This window comes from Rhincodon typus, chromosome 13 (assembly GCF_021869965.1).
Source record: "Rhincodon typus isolate 14 chromosome 13, sRhiTyp1.1, whole genome shotgun sequence".
Lineage (NCBI taxonomy): Eukaryota > Metazoa > Chordata > Chondrichthyes > Orectolobiformes > Rhincodontidae > Rhincodon > Rhincodon typus.
The window spans coordinates 26,710,743-26,725,594 of record NC_063344.1 but is presented as its reverse complement, the minus strand read 5'-3'; the positions used below and the strand labels follow the sequence as shown (position 1 = coordinate 26,725,594).

The 14,852-nt window shown below is 39.1% G+C and overlaps 1 protein-coding gene across 4 annotated transcripts in view; it reads left to right on the top strand.

Moving 5' to 3' along the window:
* The window catches only part of rubcn (rubicon autophagy regulator), a 63,432-nt gene that overhangs the window by 22,446 nt on the left and 26,134 nt on the right, over window positions 1–14,852 (top strand). For all 4 annotated transcript variants that reach the window (XM_048604794.1, XM_048604792.1, XM_048604791.1 and 1 more), the window contains exons 8-10: window positions 3,280–3,375; window positions 4,225–4,340; window positions 5,792–5,996. In XM_048604794.1, coding sequence (XP_048460751.1) covers window positions 3,280–3,375; window positions 4,225–4,340; window positions 5,792–5,996 — 417 coding nt within the window. The remainder of the gene's footprint in view (window positions 1–3,279; window positions 3,376–4,224; window positions 4,341–5,791; window positions 5,997–14,852) is intronic.

Sequence of the window (14,852 nt, the reverse complement as noted above, 5' to 3'; positions counted from 1 at the left end):
GTGCAATGAAAGATTGTGGTAGTTTTTGGAGTCAATCGTTTCAGTCTCAGTGCATGTCTGCAGGAGTTCCTCAGGGTAGTGACCTAGGTCTGTCCACCTCAACTGCCTCATCAATGATCTTTCCTCTGTCAAAAGGACGGAAGTGGACATGTTTGCTGATTGTGCAAGGTTCAGCACCATTTGCAACTCCTTAGTGTAGCAGTCCATGGTCTAATGCAGCAGGACAACATCTGAGCTTGGGCAGATAGGTGGCAAGTCACATTCATGCCACACAATTGTCAGATAAAAACCATCTCTACCCAGAGGGGTTCAACCATTGCCCACTGATGTTAAATGGAATTACTATTGTTGTATCCTGCACAATCAACATCTGGGGGTTAGCATTGAATAGAAACTGAACCAGACCAGTTATATAAACACTGTGTGGCTCCAAACTATTAGGAATCAGCAACATTTATTGATACCCATGTATAAATGTAGAAGTAGAGTTAATTCATGATTAAGGAGGTTTTAAAATGGATATTTTAAATGCTTAAAAATCTTTTCTTCAGTGAGGAATCTTGCATATGAAGTAACTGAACAAAAGTATTTACTTATTTACCCTTCATTTACTACTTTTACAAAACATTGAACATCTATCATGCAATATATATATGAGCCAGCCAGATTGTAACAGCAATTGTATATTACCACTAATTTTTCAAGTCTTGTATTTTATGTTGATGCCATTTTCTCAGTCTTAGTTTCCTCGTTTAAAGGAGGGAAAGGAAACTTGACAAGGCTGTCTTTGCATATTAGAGGTGACTCTTTACACCTTGTCATCTTAGCTGACTTTGCCAACAGAGTGCATATGTAAGTGTATTTTGCATGATATTATGGCATTGGCTCAGGAAAGGTGGGTTGGAAGCAATGTGCAGAGCAAGAGATCATATTTGGCACTGTTCTGTAGTCCTAATGTTTTGTAACCTTTCATTTTCCCAATTTTTATTCTTCGGCTTTCTCAAGGGGACCTCCGGAAAATCACTATAATAGTAGAGGACCCAGTGGAAGGTTTGAAAACGGCTGTCATAAGTTTCACTTTCATGAAGCAGCAGCATGCAGACTTCACTGTTATTAATGATAATAGCAGTGTCAGCTTTACCATTTGTAAAGTGCAGAAATGGAACTGGTTGATGGTCTACCTTTAAAGTCGCTTCAACCAATAAAATTCACCCATGCACCTTAAGTTCTTTCCGTAATGTTTATCATTCTAGCTCAATCTGTTTCTAATTTTTTAGAAATGAGTATGTAGAAAAGTCAATATAACTTGGCGATCTAAATGAGAACTGGTTTTTCTTCATTCAGATGATTGACCCTTTGGTTTGGAAAAAGGTTCCTTGTAATATAATCTAAATGCATATTTAACTGTATTATTATGTCCATATTCAAGTCTGTACAATCCTCAACGGAAGGATACGTGAGTTAAGTGTTTATTTTAATTGTGCTGACAGCTTAGCAAGTTTTATCTGTGCACATGCTCATACCATAATGGCAAATGCATAAAATAGCATTACTGATTGATTGAAACTGTAATTTGTTCTTTGTGGAGGAGTTCCAACAACAGTATTTGTAAAACAATCATAACTAAAAAGATCTTGCATCATGAAAGATTTTCTACAAAAAGTTTTTCCTTTTCCCCAGTGAAAGTGACATTTTCCAAAGATCTGATAGCATACGTAAAAGATTAAGACAAAAATTCTTGCAGGGTTGGAGATGAATTTCAGCTTTCTGATCAAGTTCCAACTATATCCTTTGCAGTTTCTTGGTTCTTTGAGGAAAGAAATGGCCTGATTTGCTTTTCCTTTTGTGTGACTTTCAAAGTGATAAATGTAGGTGAAGAATCATAAATGCAAACTTGTTCTATCAATATCAGTTTCAATTTGTTGGAATATCAATGATAGCATAATTTGAAGTTTTCCAAGCTTTTTAAAAAAAAAGACTGTGACCCTAATTAAAAGAGAAAAGATAATCATGTGACTCAGACATTATACATTGAAATTAGTGGGGTACTATAAACAACAAAACAGAAGATGGGTGGCCAAAATGCCACAGCATTGCTTAAACAAATTTGTTGAAGTAATGGTTTTGAGGCTGCTCAAAATGGGACTGAAGTGCTTAAAAGTGACCACTAAAACAACCGGAACCACTGATTTTTCTGAATCACAGGTCAGTGTCTGTCTTATGTAGTCTTTTCAGCGCTGGCCTGTTAATGATTGGAAATATGATTTGAGAACGCTACATAGTGCACTTAGTTTCTTGTTTGTGAATGAATTTCAGAATACTAGCAATGTAAACTGCAATCCTAAGCAACATGAAACCTACCACATTGCAGACCTGTTCCTTAAACGGGTTATAATATTTCTTTTGCTGTTATCTTTTAAGGTGTCAATTATCTGTTTGGGTGTGATTGGAACCCAGATATGGCTGTCAAACAGGAATTTCTTGATGCACAACTTTAGTTTATCGGTACCTCCTGAAATTATTTATTTTTTAAAGTGGTAATTGGATGATTTAATCTGGCTGTGTTTTTGTGAAGACCTTCAGAACTAAATAAAAGCATCTGCAGAATAATTGCTAAAGTAAATAATTTAATTAGGCTTTATTGTTTTTGGAATGATAGCCCCAATGATATGGTCTTGAACTGACTCATTTCAAGTTGCTGAAGCTATGTAATCTCACACTCTGATCTAATAGAATCAGCTTGAATCCACTGAAAACAGTGGGAGCCCTCGGGGAAAATATTTAAATGGACCCCCAAAGGCTAATGACACTGGACCCCTAGGCTGAAATAAGCTAACATTAATTGCAGAACCTAATTCTTGATATTGGTTGATGCTTACTTGGTCTGACCAGTGACACCACTTCTCTGCTTAATTTACATTTCATTGTGCATTTTGGTTTTTTTCCTCATTTTAATCTGTATTGCATGTTGCATTTAGTTTCAGTATTTGTTTTTCTAAGTGTTGATATTGTTTCTGTCCTGTCTGGTTTATGAAACCAGTTTCCAATATTAAGCAGATAATTTGAACAAAAAAACACTTAATGTTTTGAAAAGCTCCTTTGTTTTAAAGCATGTTTCTGATAAATTTAATGTTATGTTGTAAGTATTTTCTAATTAACATATTCTTTCCCAGGGTAGCAATACAATATTACAGATTTACTGAAGCTGTGAACGGTAACTCAAGGGAAGTGAAGTGATAAGTCCCTAAAATGAATGAATGACTAATTCTTCTTTGTTAGAGTCACACCTGGGAGTCAGAAACCTGAAGGAAAACAGTCCTTTCTCAGCTCGGAGTTGTCAGATCAGTTCTCCTATCTCTCCCTACCTGGAAGCTGGTAAATGCCATTTCAAATCTATTTACTTTGCTTTTGCTGTTTCAAGTTACATTCCAAATTATTTTGCTTTGGAACTTTGTTTCGACCCTACAATTCAGTAGAGGTTTGAGTCCCAGAATTTTCAAAGGTGGGAATTTTCTTCTCCGTAGAGGTGGTGTGAAAGGCACATCTGATGGGTTGGCACTGTGGCAATGCTTTATCCCTACCTCCCTTCCTTCTCTCTTCACCCCCATCTCCCACTCCACTCTACTCCTCCCCCTGTCCCTCTATTTCCCCACCCCTTCCCTGCTCTGTCTGTTCTGAAGATGCCAGAATTTGGTTAACCGGACTTCCTGATCCGCATTTGTAATAGCAGCAGAGAACCTGCTAGCAGGCAATCAGCTGGTTAATTGACACTTACTGTGGGTCGGCAGTGGGTTTCTTCCACTAACTTTTGCTTTTTGACTTGATTTGATTCACATTGAGTTTTTAGGTAAATCAGTAACAATCTGGTTAATTTCAGAAAAGGAAAGTTTTTTTATAACCTTTCAGTATCTTTGAATAAACTCTTCATAGCTTTAAGGAACTTGAGTAATCAGCCTATTCGTTGCAGATCTTTAAATACCGATATCTAAAATTTCGGTCTGAATAGAATCTTCCATTAATGTAGTTAAATACTGCTGACATTACCTACTCCATATACCGTAGCTTATGCTTCAGTATTAGAGTCTAGTGAGACTTTCATATTGAGTATTAATTGATAATGCAACATTTGATCTAATCATCATTAGTCCTGGTGAACAGTGTCTTCAGGTTTATAACCCCAAATAATTAAACTTGTTCATGCAATGTCGGTTTAATTTGTTCTAGAGGGTACCCATTGCACACACAGTTCTGATGGAATGTTTCGCCGGCCATCACAGGGCCAGTCTCTGATCAGCTATCTATCAGAACAGGACTTTGGAAGTTGTGCAGATTTGGAAAAGGTATATTTATGTTTCCTTCCTAAGCAACAGAGATGTGAAGTTTTGCTTGGCGTCTTGAATTTCTGTTCTTTTTATTTTTCTTACTTTTTTTGTGCATTTCAAATTATTATTAAGGTTAAAGTGAGCTTTCCATTAGCTTCTTTTAAAAATTCAGATTTATGTAAATTCTTGAACCACTGCTTATTCCTGCTCAGTTTTGGTTTGACATATTAAAAGCTCTTGCTTGTTTTATCAACACCACTACAATTCTTTGTTAAACTATATTTCTCTCAAGACGAGCACACTCAGACCACTAATTTCACAGTTTGGACAGTGCATTTTTTTTTCTACGTTGATCTAGTGGGTACACAAGTTTGCAGGTGTTTCCTCTGTGGCAGTAGTGTTATTTTCTTTTATTAAAACATTGCCCATTGCAATAACTGACAGATTGTTCTGTTCTCAGTCAATCTGTCACTTTCTTCTCAATCCGGAGCTATTTTCCTTGATGCTAAACAGACTATTGGAATTTTGTTGTAATTTCTGGAAAAAAAAGATTAGGATCAGTTCACAAAGATCACTTTTTGCTTTTAGACATTTTTTAATTTTCTGTGCTTCCCTTTTTTTTTGGTTGATGGCTAAGTTGATGTGGGTTTAAAAACTGTTTCCACTAGATACCTAAATGTTTACATATCATCCTGTATATTAGAATTCTCTCTGCAGATGCATTAAAGCTTTCTCAGAACTTTTTAACAAGTTTGATCTGGATTTCAATCACGTGATGGTTGGCTAGCATCTCTCTTCTATCTTCACTCCTTAAATTATGCTTGTTGAAACAATCAAATGTGATTTCACAAGTATATTAAAATGCTAAAGCTGGCCTGTTATTCTTTATCCATAATATGGGCATTTTTACTGAGTGAGGAAAAGTAAATAAAGGTGCAAATTGCACTGTACTGTACTGACAGCAAATCAACAAAGAAATTATGTTAAGTGGAAACAGAAATTGCAGCAGAAACTCAGCAGATCTGGCCGCATAAGTGGAGAGAAAACAAAGTTAACGTTTCAAGTCTAATACCCGTCTTCAGAACAGTGTTTTTTGACACCATTTCAATGTTTGTTTACATTGATGGACAGAGACACAGGGTTTATACTAACAAATTTTGAACTTGTATTTTAGAAACTTGTTTAAAATACTATTTGCTCTTGGAGGGCAGGGAGAAAAGATCTTTTTAAAAAAAAAAAAAAAACAAACAAAAATTCATTTGCTAGTTTTGAGCACTTAAAGAACTATTTTCTCTGACAGGGCTAGCCCATTTGACTAAATTTCTTTAGCAACAGAGGTATTCAGTTTTTAAGATGTGAGTAATTTGTGAGAGTTCCTCAGATTGGAGAATTCTTTTATTAACTATCCCCTTTCCCTCCTCGCTATTGTATTTACAAAATATATTGATAATATTCAAACTCATTTTTAGGAGAATGCCCATTTCAGTATCTCTGAATCACTGATTGCTGCCATTGAACTAATGAAGTGCAACCTGATGAAGAAACAGATCATGGATGATGAAGATGAGGATAGTGACAAAGAAATAAGAGAACTAAAACAGAAAATTCGTATTCGACGACAGCAGATCCGTACAAAAAACCTCCTGCCTGGATTGAGGAGCACTGAGTCAGACAGTATGTATGGCTGTGTAAATATGATCTGCTAATGAAAAATAAACCTTTTCAATATAGGCAGTCCTTGGGTTTTGAGCAGATTACGTTCCAGAGTCCATTCACAAGTTGGTTTGTATTTCACTCGGAGCAAATTGCAGGATGATCTTTGTAAATACAGGAACCGTTCAATGCCAGATTTTTTTCACAAGAGCGCCACGGTGGCTAAGTGGTTAACACTGCTGCCTCACAGTGCCAGGGACCTGGGTTCAATTCCAACCTTGGGCAACTGTCAGTGTGGAGTTTGCACTTTCTCCCCATGTCTGCGTGCATTTCCTCTGGGTGCTCTGGTTTATTCCCATAATCCAGAGATGTGTAAATTTAGGTGGATTGTGTTTAGGGATATGCAGGCTATGTGGATTAGCCATGGGAAATACAGGGTAACAGGAATAGGTTGGGGGGGGCTGGTGAGTCTGGGTGGGATACTGTTCGGAGAGTCGGTGTGGACTTGGTGGGCCAAATAGCCTGTTTCCACAGGGATTTTATGATTGATATTTGAAATTACATTCCTGTATGAGATCATGTTTGTAAGTTGCACATTTGTAAATTGGGCGCCCTCTGTATTGACTATTTGTAGATGTATACTGAAGTGGCTGTAGATATGAGTGTGAACCATTGAATGTGTGAAATTAAGTTTCCTACAATGATGGAGAAAATGTCATATCCCTTTATACCAAGTAGGTGGCATGTCAGATGTACCTGGGATATTTTTGGTAAAATATGTTCTCATCAGAGAATATGGAAGGGACAGCTTGTCATGTTTGCCAGCTATAGAAGGATTTCAATCATGTTACTGGAGGATCAACGCGTGAATCAAGATAGAGGTTTTAATCAAGAATAAAAAAAATCATCTATTAGATATGGACAACTGGGTTCAAATGAATCTCTTGAACAGTATATAGCGTGTAGGGGCAGTGTAAAGAGGAAAATCAAGAAGGCAAAGAGGGGCTTTGATGTATCCATGGCTGATAAAGTTAAGGATAATTGAATGTGATTCCACAAGTGTATTAAGAGAGGAGACCAACTAGCGAGAGTGTAGAACCCCTTAAAGATCAAAGAGGTGGTTTTTATAGAGTCATAGAGAGATACAGCATGGAAACACATCTTTTGGTCAACTCGTCCCTGCTGACCAGTTATCCTAAATTAATCTAGTCTCATTTACCAGCATTTGGCCCATATCCCTCTTAAACCCTTCCTATTCATAGCCATCCAGATATCTTTTAAATGTTGTAATTGTACTAGCCTCCTCCACTTTCTCTGGCAGACAGGATTTCGTTTAGATAAATGTGAAGTGCTGCATTTTGGAAAGCAAAATCAGGGTAGGACTTAAACTCTTAATGGGAAGGTCCCTGGGCAGTGTCGTTGAACAGAGACCTTGGAATGCAGGTAGATAAGATAGTGAAGAAGGCAAAGTTGTAGGCTTGCTCACCGAGCTGGTGTGTTTGATTGCAGATGTTTTATCACCCTGCTAGGTAGCATCGTCGGTGTGCCTCACGTTTATTAAATTAAATTCCCACCTGCCACTCCTCAGCCCATTAGCACATCTGTTCAAGGCCCTGTTGTACTCTGAGATAGCCTCCTTCCCTGTCCGGTGCATCTCCAATTTTGGTGTCTTCTACAGATTCACTAACCATGCCTCCTGTGTTCACATTCAAATCATTTATGTAAGTGATGAAAGGCAGTGGATGCAGCACCAATCCCTGTGGCACACCGCTGGTCACAGGCCTCCAGTCTGAAAAGCACCCCTTTGCCACCTCCCTCTGTATTCTACCTCTTTGAGCCAGTTCTGTATCCAAATGGCTAGTTCTCCATATATTTCATGTGATCTAATCTTGCTAACCAGTCTACTGTGAGGAACCTTGTCAAACGCCTTTTTGAAGTCCATGTAGATCACATCCACTGCTGTGTCCTCATCAATTCTCTTTTTTATTTCAAAAAAATTCAATCAGCTTAGTGAGACACAAATTCCCATGCATAAAGCCATGTTGACTATTCCTAATCAGTCCTTGCCTTTTCCAAATCGTGTAAATCAGGATTCCTTCCAACAACTTGCCCACCACTGATGCTGGGCACAACGGTCTGTAATACCCTGGCTTTTCCTTACCACATTTATTAAATAATGGCACCACATTTGCCAACCTCTAGTCTTTTGGCACCTCACCTTTGGCTAATGATGATCCAGATATCTCAGCAAGGGGCCCAGCAATCACCTCCCTATCTTCCCACAGAGCTCTAGAATGCACCTGATCACGTTCTGGGGATTTATTCACCTTTATGCATTTTAAGATGTTCAGCACCACTACCTCTATAATATGGACATTTTACAAGATGTCACTATTTATTTCCCCATGTTCTGTGACTTCCATATTCTTCTCCACAGAAAACACTCTTGAACCTCGGATATTAAATGAATATTTTGAGTTTTTACCATGGAGAAAGAAATGGAGGGTAAGGAACTTTGAAATAAACATTGATGTTTTGAAAACTGTTCATAACAGAAGCAGAAGAGCTGGAGGTCTTAGAAAATATGAAGGTGGATGAATCTCTGGGACCTAATCTAGTGTGTCTTGGGAAGTTAAGGTGGTGTTGCAGGGCCTCTTGCAGAAATATTTGTATCACCTATAACTACAAGTGAGTGTCAGATGACTGGAGAGTGACTAATGTGCTTTTGTTTAAGAAGGGATGTAAGGAGACGTCTAGAAACTATAGTCCTGTGAGTCCTGAAAAATGCATTTGGAGAGGCAAGGAATGATTAGGGATAGTCAGCATTGTTTTGTGTGAGGGAAATTGTCTCTCTGAACCTTGGTTTTTTTTTTTTTTTTTTTTTTTTGAGGAAGTAACCAAGAAGATAGAAGGCAGAGCGGTTGATGTTGCTTACCTGGACTTTAGTAAAGCTTTTGGCAAGGTTCTGCATGAAGGACTGATTAGTAAAGTTAGATCATGTGGAATTCAGGGTTAGCTTGTCAATTGGATACAAAATTAGCTTATTGGCAGGAGACGGAATGGTGGTGGAGGTTGTTTTTCAGACTAGAGGCCCGTTACCAGCGGTGTTCCACAGGGATTGGTGCTGAGTCTGCTTTTTTGTTCATTATATAAATGACTTAGATCAGAACATACAAGGCATGGTTAGTAAATCTGCAGATGACTTCACTATCCACTGTACGACAAATTTTGAAGATTACCAAAGAGATCTTGATCAATTGGGCCAATCGGCTGATGAACAGGTAAATGGATAGATAAATGTAAATTATTGCATTTTGGTAAAACGGACAAGGGCAGGACTTGTACAATTTAAAAGCAGGGCCTTGGGTAGTGTTGTAGAACAGAGACCTAAAGGTTCAGGTACATAATTCTTTGAAGTTTGCGTCACACTAGACGTCGTGGTTAAGGCATTTAGCATTCTTGCCTTAGTTGCTCAGTCCTTTTGAGTATAGGAGTTGGGACATTGTGTTGAGGTTGTAAAGGAAGTTGGTGAGGTCTCTTCTGGAGTGCCAGGGCCGGTTCTGGTTGCCCTGAGAGAGCAAGGATATTAGTAAGCTGGCTATGGTTCAGAAGACATTTACCAAAATGAGTTATAAGGGGAGGCTGGATAGGCTGGGACTTTTTTGGTGTAGGAGGTTGAGGGGTGACCTTGGATTATAAAATCATGAGGTGAATGGCAGATGTCTTTTCCCTAGGGTGGGGAATTTCAAAACTAGGTGTTATAGTTTTAAGGTGAGAGGAAAAAGATTTTAAAAAGACATGAGGGGCAACTTTTTTTTTTACATCGTGGTTCATGTGAGGAATGAACTTCCAAGAGAAGTGGTGAATGTGGGTACCGTTGCAACGTTTAAAGATATTTGGATAAGTATGTGAATAAGAAATGTTTGGAGAGATATGGGCCAAGTGCAGGCAGGTGGAATTAGTTAAGTTTGGGATTAAGGTTGGCATCGACTAGTTGGACAGATTGATCTGTTTCTAAGATTCTGACTGTGACCCCAAAGTGATGCACTGTTTGATCCTAAAAGTGGATACTGTAAGGGAGCAGTCCTGAAGGGGAAGGAAATAATGACAAAAGGAACATATGAAGATTGAGTATTTGCAAATGCATAAAATGATAAAAGGAACCCTTCTATCTACCATTCTTCACTGTGACATAATGCCATAAAAGAAGGACCATAGTAGAAAATTTCTTCATTGGAACAACCATTCAGATGAAACATTGTGGTCAAATAACAATATTGAATCTCATTTTATAACATTGCACCTCGTTTAAATTGTTATGAATAGCCAAATTCCTAGTGGTGTTGCAATTATGAAAGCATAAAACTATTACATTCATGTATGGAATAAATATCTGAAGACAATTCCTAGTCTTCTCAAAATTGTAAATTGTGGTTAAGAGGTCTGAGTCAGTCATTTTAAATATAAAAGTTGGTGAGCTATGTTATAGCTGTCTAAAACTTCAGATAGGTCACATTTGGAATATTACATGCAGTTCTGGTCGCCACACTACCAGAAGGACACGGATACTTTTGAAGAGGTTATTACCTGGTCTGAAGTGTTTTAGTTATAAGGAGAGGTTGCATAATCTAATTGTTTTCACTGGAAAGCTGGAGGCTGAGGACAACCTGTTAGAAAATTGAGGCATAGATAGGGAGGATAGTCAAACTTGTTCCCAGGATGGAAAGGTGAATTAAGAGGGTGCAGGCTCAAGGTGAGAGAGGGGAGAAGTGTGGGGAAAATTGTTCAGTGGTGGGTGCCTGGAACGCACTGCCAGTGGAGGTGGTGGAATCTGGCACGTTAGCCGGATAGACACAAGAACAAGAAATGAATAAAGGGATAGAAACTGCATATGGGCAATAAGTAGAGGCCCTAAATAAGGATTAGGAATTGGTGCAGGCTTGGTGGGCCAAAGGGCCTGTTCCTGTGCGGTATTGTATTATATTAACCTGGAAGACTTCCTAGAAACCAATTGCATGGTTGAACTGAAGCATCATCTAATGCTGAGTGATCTGGAGCTGCATTGTTAGATTTTATTTTCAAGTTTAGCCTGTGGCTGTGACTCTCCCAATGTGAATAGTCAAATTTTGAATTGCTTCAAGAACATTTCACAACTTCAGAATGACTCGGAATGTTTTACTGCTGGTGAAGTGGAATCACTCTTGCTCTGTAGGGAAATATGGCAGTAAATTAGTTCAGTTACTGTCCCAACATATTAATGGCCAGCTATTTGTATTTGTGGGGTTGGCTGAAGGGTAAACTTTGACCAGGATTATGGGGAAGCACTCATGCTATGATATGTTTCATCCACTAGAAAAGCAGGCGCAACTTCATAAGATCAGCGAACAGTATTAGGCCATTCGGCTCACGGTCTGCTCCATAATTCTATCACGGCTGATGTGTTTCTCAACTCCATTCTCTTGCCTCTTCCCCATAACCTTTGATCCCCTTTACTAATCAAGAAATGCCTCTTCATCTCCGTCTTAAAGGGTTGTTCCTTCACTGAAGGAACTGAAGCTGTGCCGTCTGGTTGTAGTCTGTCCTAGCGGAAATGTCGTCCATACTTGTACTCTTTCTAGGCTCCTCCATATTCTGTGAGCTTCAATGAGATCCATCCCCATTCATTGTTCTAAACTTCAAGTACAAACCCAGAGTCGTCAACCACTCCTCATATGACAAGCCCTTCATCCCCAGGATCATTCTTGTAAGCTTCCTCTGGAACAACTCCAACGCTAACATATCCTTTGATATGGGGCCCAAAATTGCTCATAACATTCCAAATGCAGTCTGACCAGAGCTTTGTATAGCCTTGGCAGTGCATCCCAGATCATGTATTCTAGCCCGATCAAAATGAATGCTAACATTGCATTTGCCTTCCTAACTGTCAACTGAACCTGCAACTTAACTTTAAGCGAATCCTGAACTAGGAACTCCTTAGTCACTTTGTGCTTCGGATTTCGGAGCCCATTCCCCCACTTAGTAAATTAACTTGCGCCACTATTCTTCGTACAAGAATATGGGTGGTGTCTCAGACCAGCCTGCTGGCCTTATGGTGGTGGTCCCTCAGAATGGACTGCTAGTCTCCAAATAATTCCAGTCATTTTCTGGTCTCGTGAGCCCTGAAGTGAAGCCCAGCATGGTTTGGAGTTGAGGCTAGGTGCCAGCATTTCTCCATTTTATAATTTATTCCTAAAATCTACAGTGCTGGACGTTTACTCCTCTATTTTTTCGAAGAACTGTAAGTGAAGAAGCTATACCTAAGGACTTTTGTACCTAAGATGGTGTCACAAGCAGTGACTTGTACACTTTTCACTGTACTCATTTGAGTACATGTGGCAAAGCTAATTCTAATTCTACAAAAATGGATAACTTCAACTTTCATTGTCTTTCATTTGCCACTTTTTTGCCCAGTCTCCTAACCTGTCCAAGTCCTTCAGCAGCCTCCTTCCACAACACCACCTGTCCTTCCACCTATCTTTTGTGTCATCTGCAAACTTAGCAACAATGTCCTCAGTTCCTTCATCCAAATCATTAATGTATAACGTGAAAGGTTGTGGTCCCAACACTGACTCCTGCAGAATTCCACTAATCACCTGGCTGCCATCCTGAAAAAGATCCCTTTATCTCTACTCTCTGATTTCTGCCAGTCAGCCAATCTTCTAGTTATGGCAATACCTTGCCCGTAATACCGTGGGCTGTTGTTTTATTTTGCAATTTTAAAGCTTAATCTCTCATCCACAAGAAAACATTTCTTCACTGTTTCACTGAAGTGACAGTCTAGTTTATTTGACCAGGTCTGACTTTGAGCCCATGACATTTTACTCGGGCATGAATATGTGGCTAAAAGACTGAGGGAGAATTGGATTCTGGTTTAGAGTACTGGCTCAGTTTATCCTAGGGCCTTGTGGGAGATGGCTAATGAGGTTGTTGCTACATTGGTGTTAACTTTCTAAAACTCAAGGGAATCTTTCCAGAATCTGGTGAAGTGGAAAGGAGTAAATATAACTCCTTTACCCAAAAGGAAGGGAGGCAGAAAACTGGAAACTGTACTTCAGTTAGCTTGGCATATATCATGGGGAAGGTGTGGAATTGATCATTAGATAGTTCAGACTGGGCACCTTTTTAAAAAAAATGAAGGTAATTGGGAATAGTCAGCATTTATTTACACAAAGGTGAATACTGTTTAACCAAGTTATTAGATTTCCTTGAAGCAGGAACGTGCTGTGGGTAAAGGGCAGCCTGTAGATGTATTGCGCACAAATTTCTCGAAGGCATTTGACAAGGTGCCACATAAGTTATTGTGCAAAATAGAAGCTTATGGAGAGGACACAGCATATTAGAATGGATGGAAGATTGTTTTCTGTCAGTTAGCCAGAATATGCATGAAAATAAAAAGATTTAAAAAGGACATGAGGGGCAACTTTTTTCACAGTGGTTTGTGTGTGATATGAACCTCCAGAGGAAGTGGTGGATGCCAGTACAGTTACAATGTTTAAAAGACATTTAGATAAGTACATGAATAAGAAATGTTTGGAGGGGTATGGACCATGTGTAGGCAGTGGGACTAGTTTAGTTTGGGATTATGGTTGGCATGGACTGGTTGGACCAAAGGGTCTGTTTCTGTTCTGTATGACTCGGACTGTAGAAATGAGTCATCTCTTGGTTGGCGGAATGTGCCAGGTGGAGTCCTGCAGTGGTCTGTACTGAGGCCTTGGCTTTTCGTATTTTGTATCAATGACTTGGATGGGGAGGTTGGGGAAGGGAGGTGGAATAAAGTTATGTCTGAGACAATCCTTTAAGTGAAAGATTATTGGGAGTAGGTGGGCAGGTGGATTTGAGGTTTCAATCTGATAAATCATGAATGTATTGAATGGCAGAGCAGACTCGAGGGCCTGAATAGCCTGTTCCTGTTCCTGATTTACAATTATTTATGTACATGTGTTTGTATGTAGATAGGTAGGAAATTAGTTTGTGGAAGGGACCTATGGAGAATGCAGATTAGTATGAGTGAATGGGCAGAAATCTGACAGATGGAGTATGATGTGGAAAAATGTGAAGTTGTCTGCTTTGGCAGGAAGATTAATGAAGTGTTTGAAGTAAATGGAGAACAAGTGCAGTTTTCCAAACTGCTGAGGGATCAAGTTGCTCTAGTGCATGAGTCACAAAGTTAGCATGCAGATATAACAAATAATTAAGAAGGCTAGTGTAATGCTACACTTTGGTATGAGGGGAATTGAACTTAAAAGTAAGGGTGTAATCCTTCAGTTATGCAGGGCATTGACGAGATCACGTCTTGAATACTACTTGGAGTTTTGGTCTCCTTGTTTGAAGAAGGCTGTATTAACTTTGAAGGCAGTTCAGAGGAGGCTTACCACATTGCTAGCTGGAATTATTCAGTTGTCTTCTGAGGAAAGGTTGGACTGACTGGTTTCCGTTGGAATTCAGAAGAGAGTGGTGTGATTTAATTATAGTATGTAACATTCTGAACGGCCTTGACAAGATGGACATGAAAGGGATGTCCCCATTTGCGGATGATCCCAGAACTGGAGTCGCTGTTTTAAAAATGAGCGATTCCCTTTTAACAGAGGTGAGGAGAAATATCTTTCTTAATTTTTGAATGCATTGCCTCAGAAGGCAGTGTCATTGAATATTGTTAAGGTGGAGATAGGGGAGCCACCCATCAGGGGTGAATGGGAATATGAAATTTGAAATGCAAGTCAATCAACTATGATTTCATTGAATGGCAGCTCAGCCTTGAAAGGCCTAATCTGTCTTCTGCTCCTAATTCCTATGTTTTATGCCAACCAACCAGCCATCTGTACGGTTCAGTTAATTCAG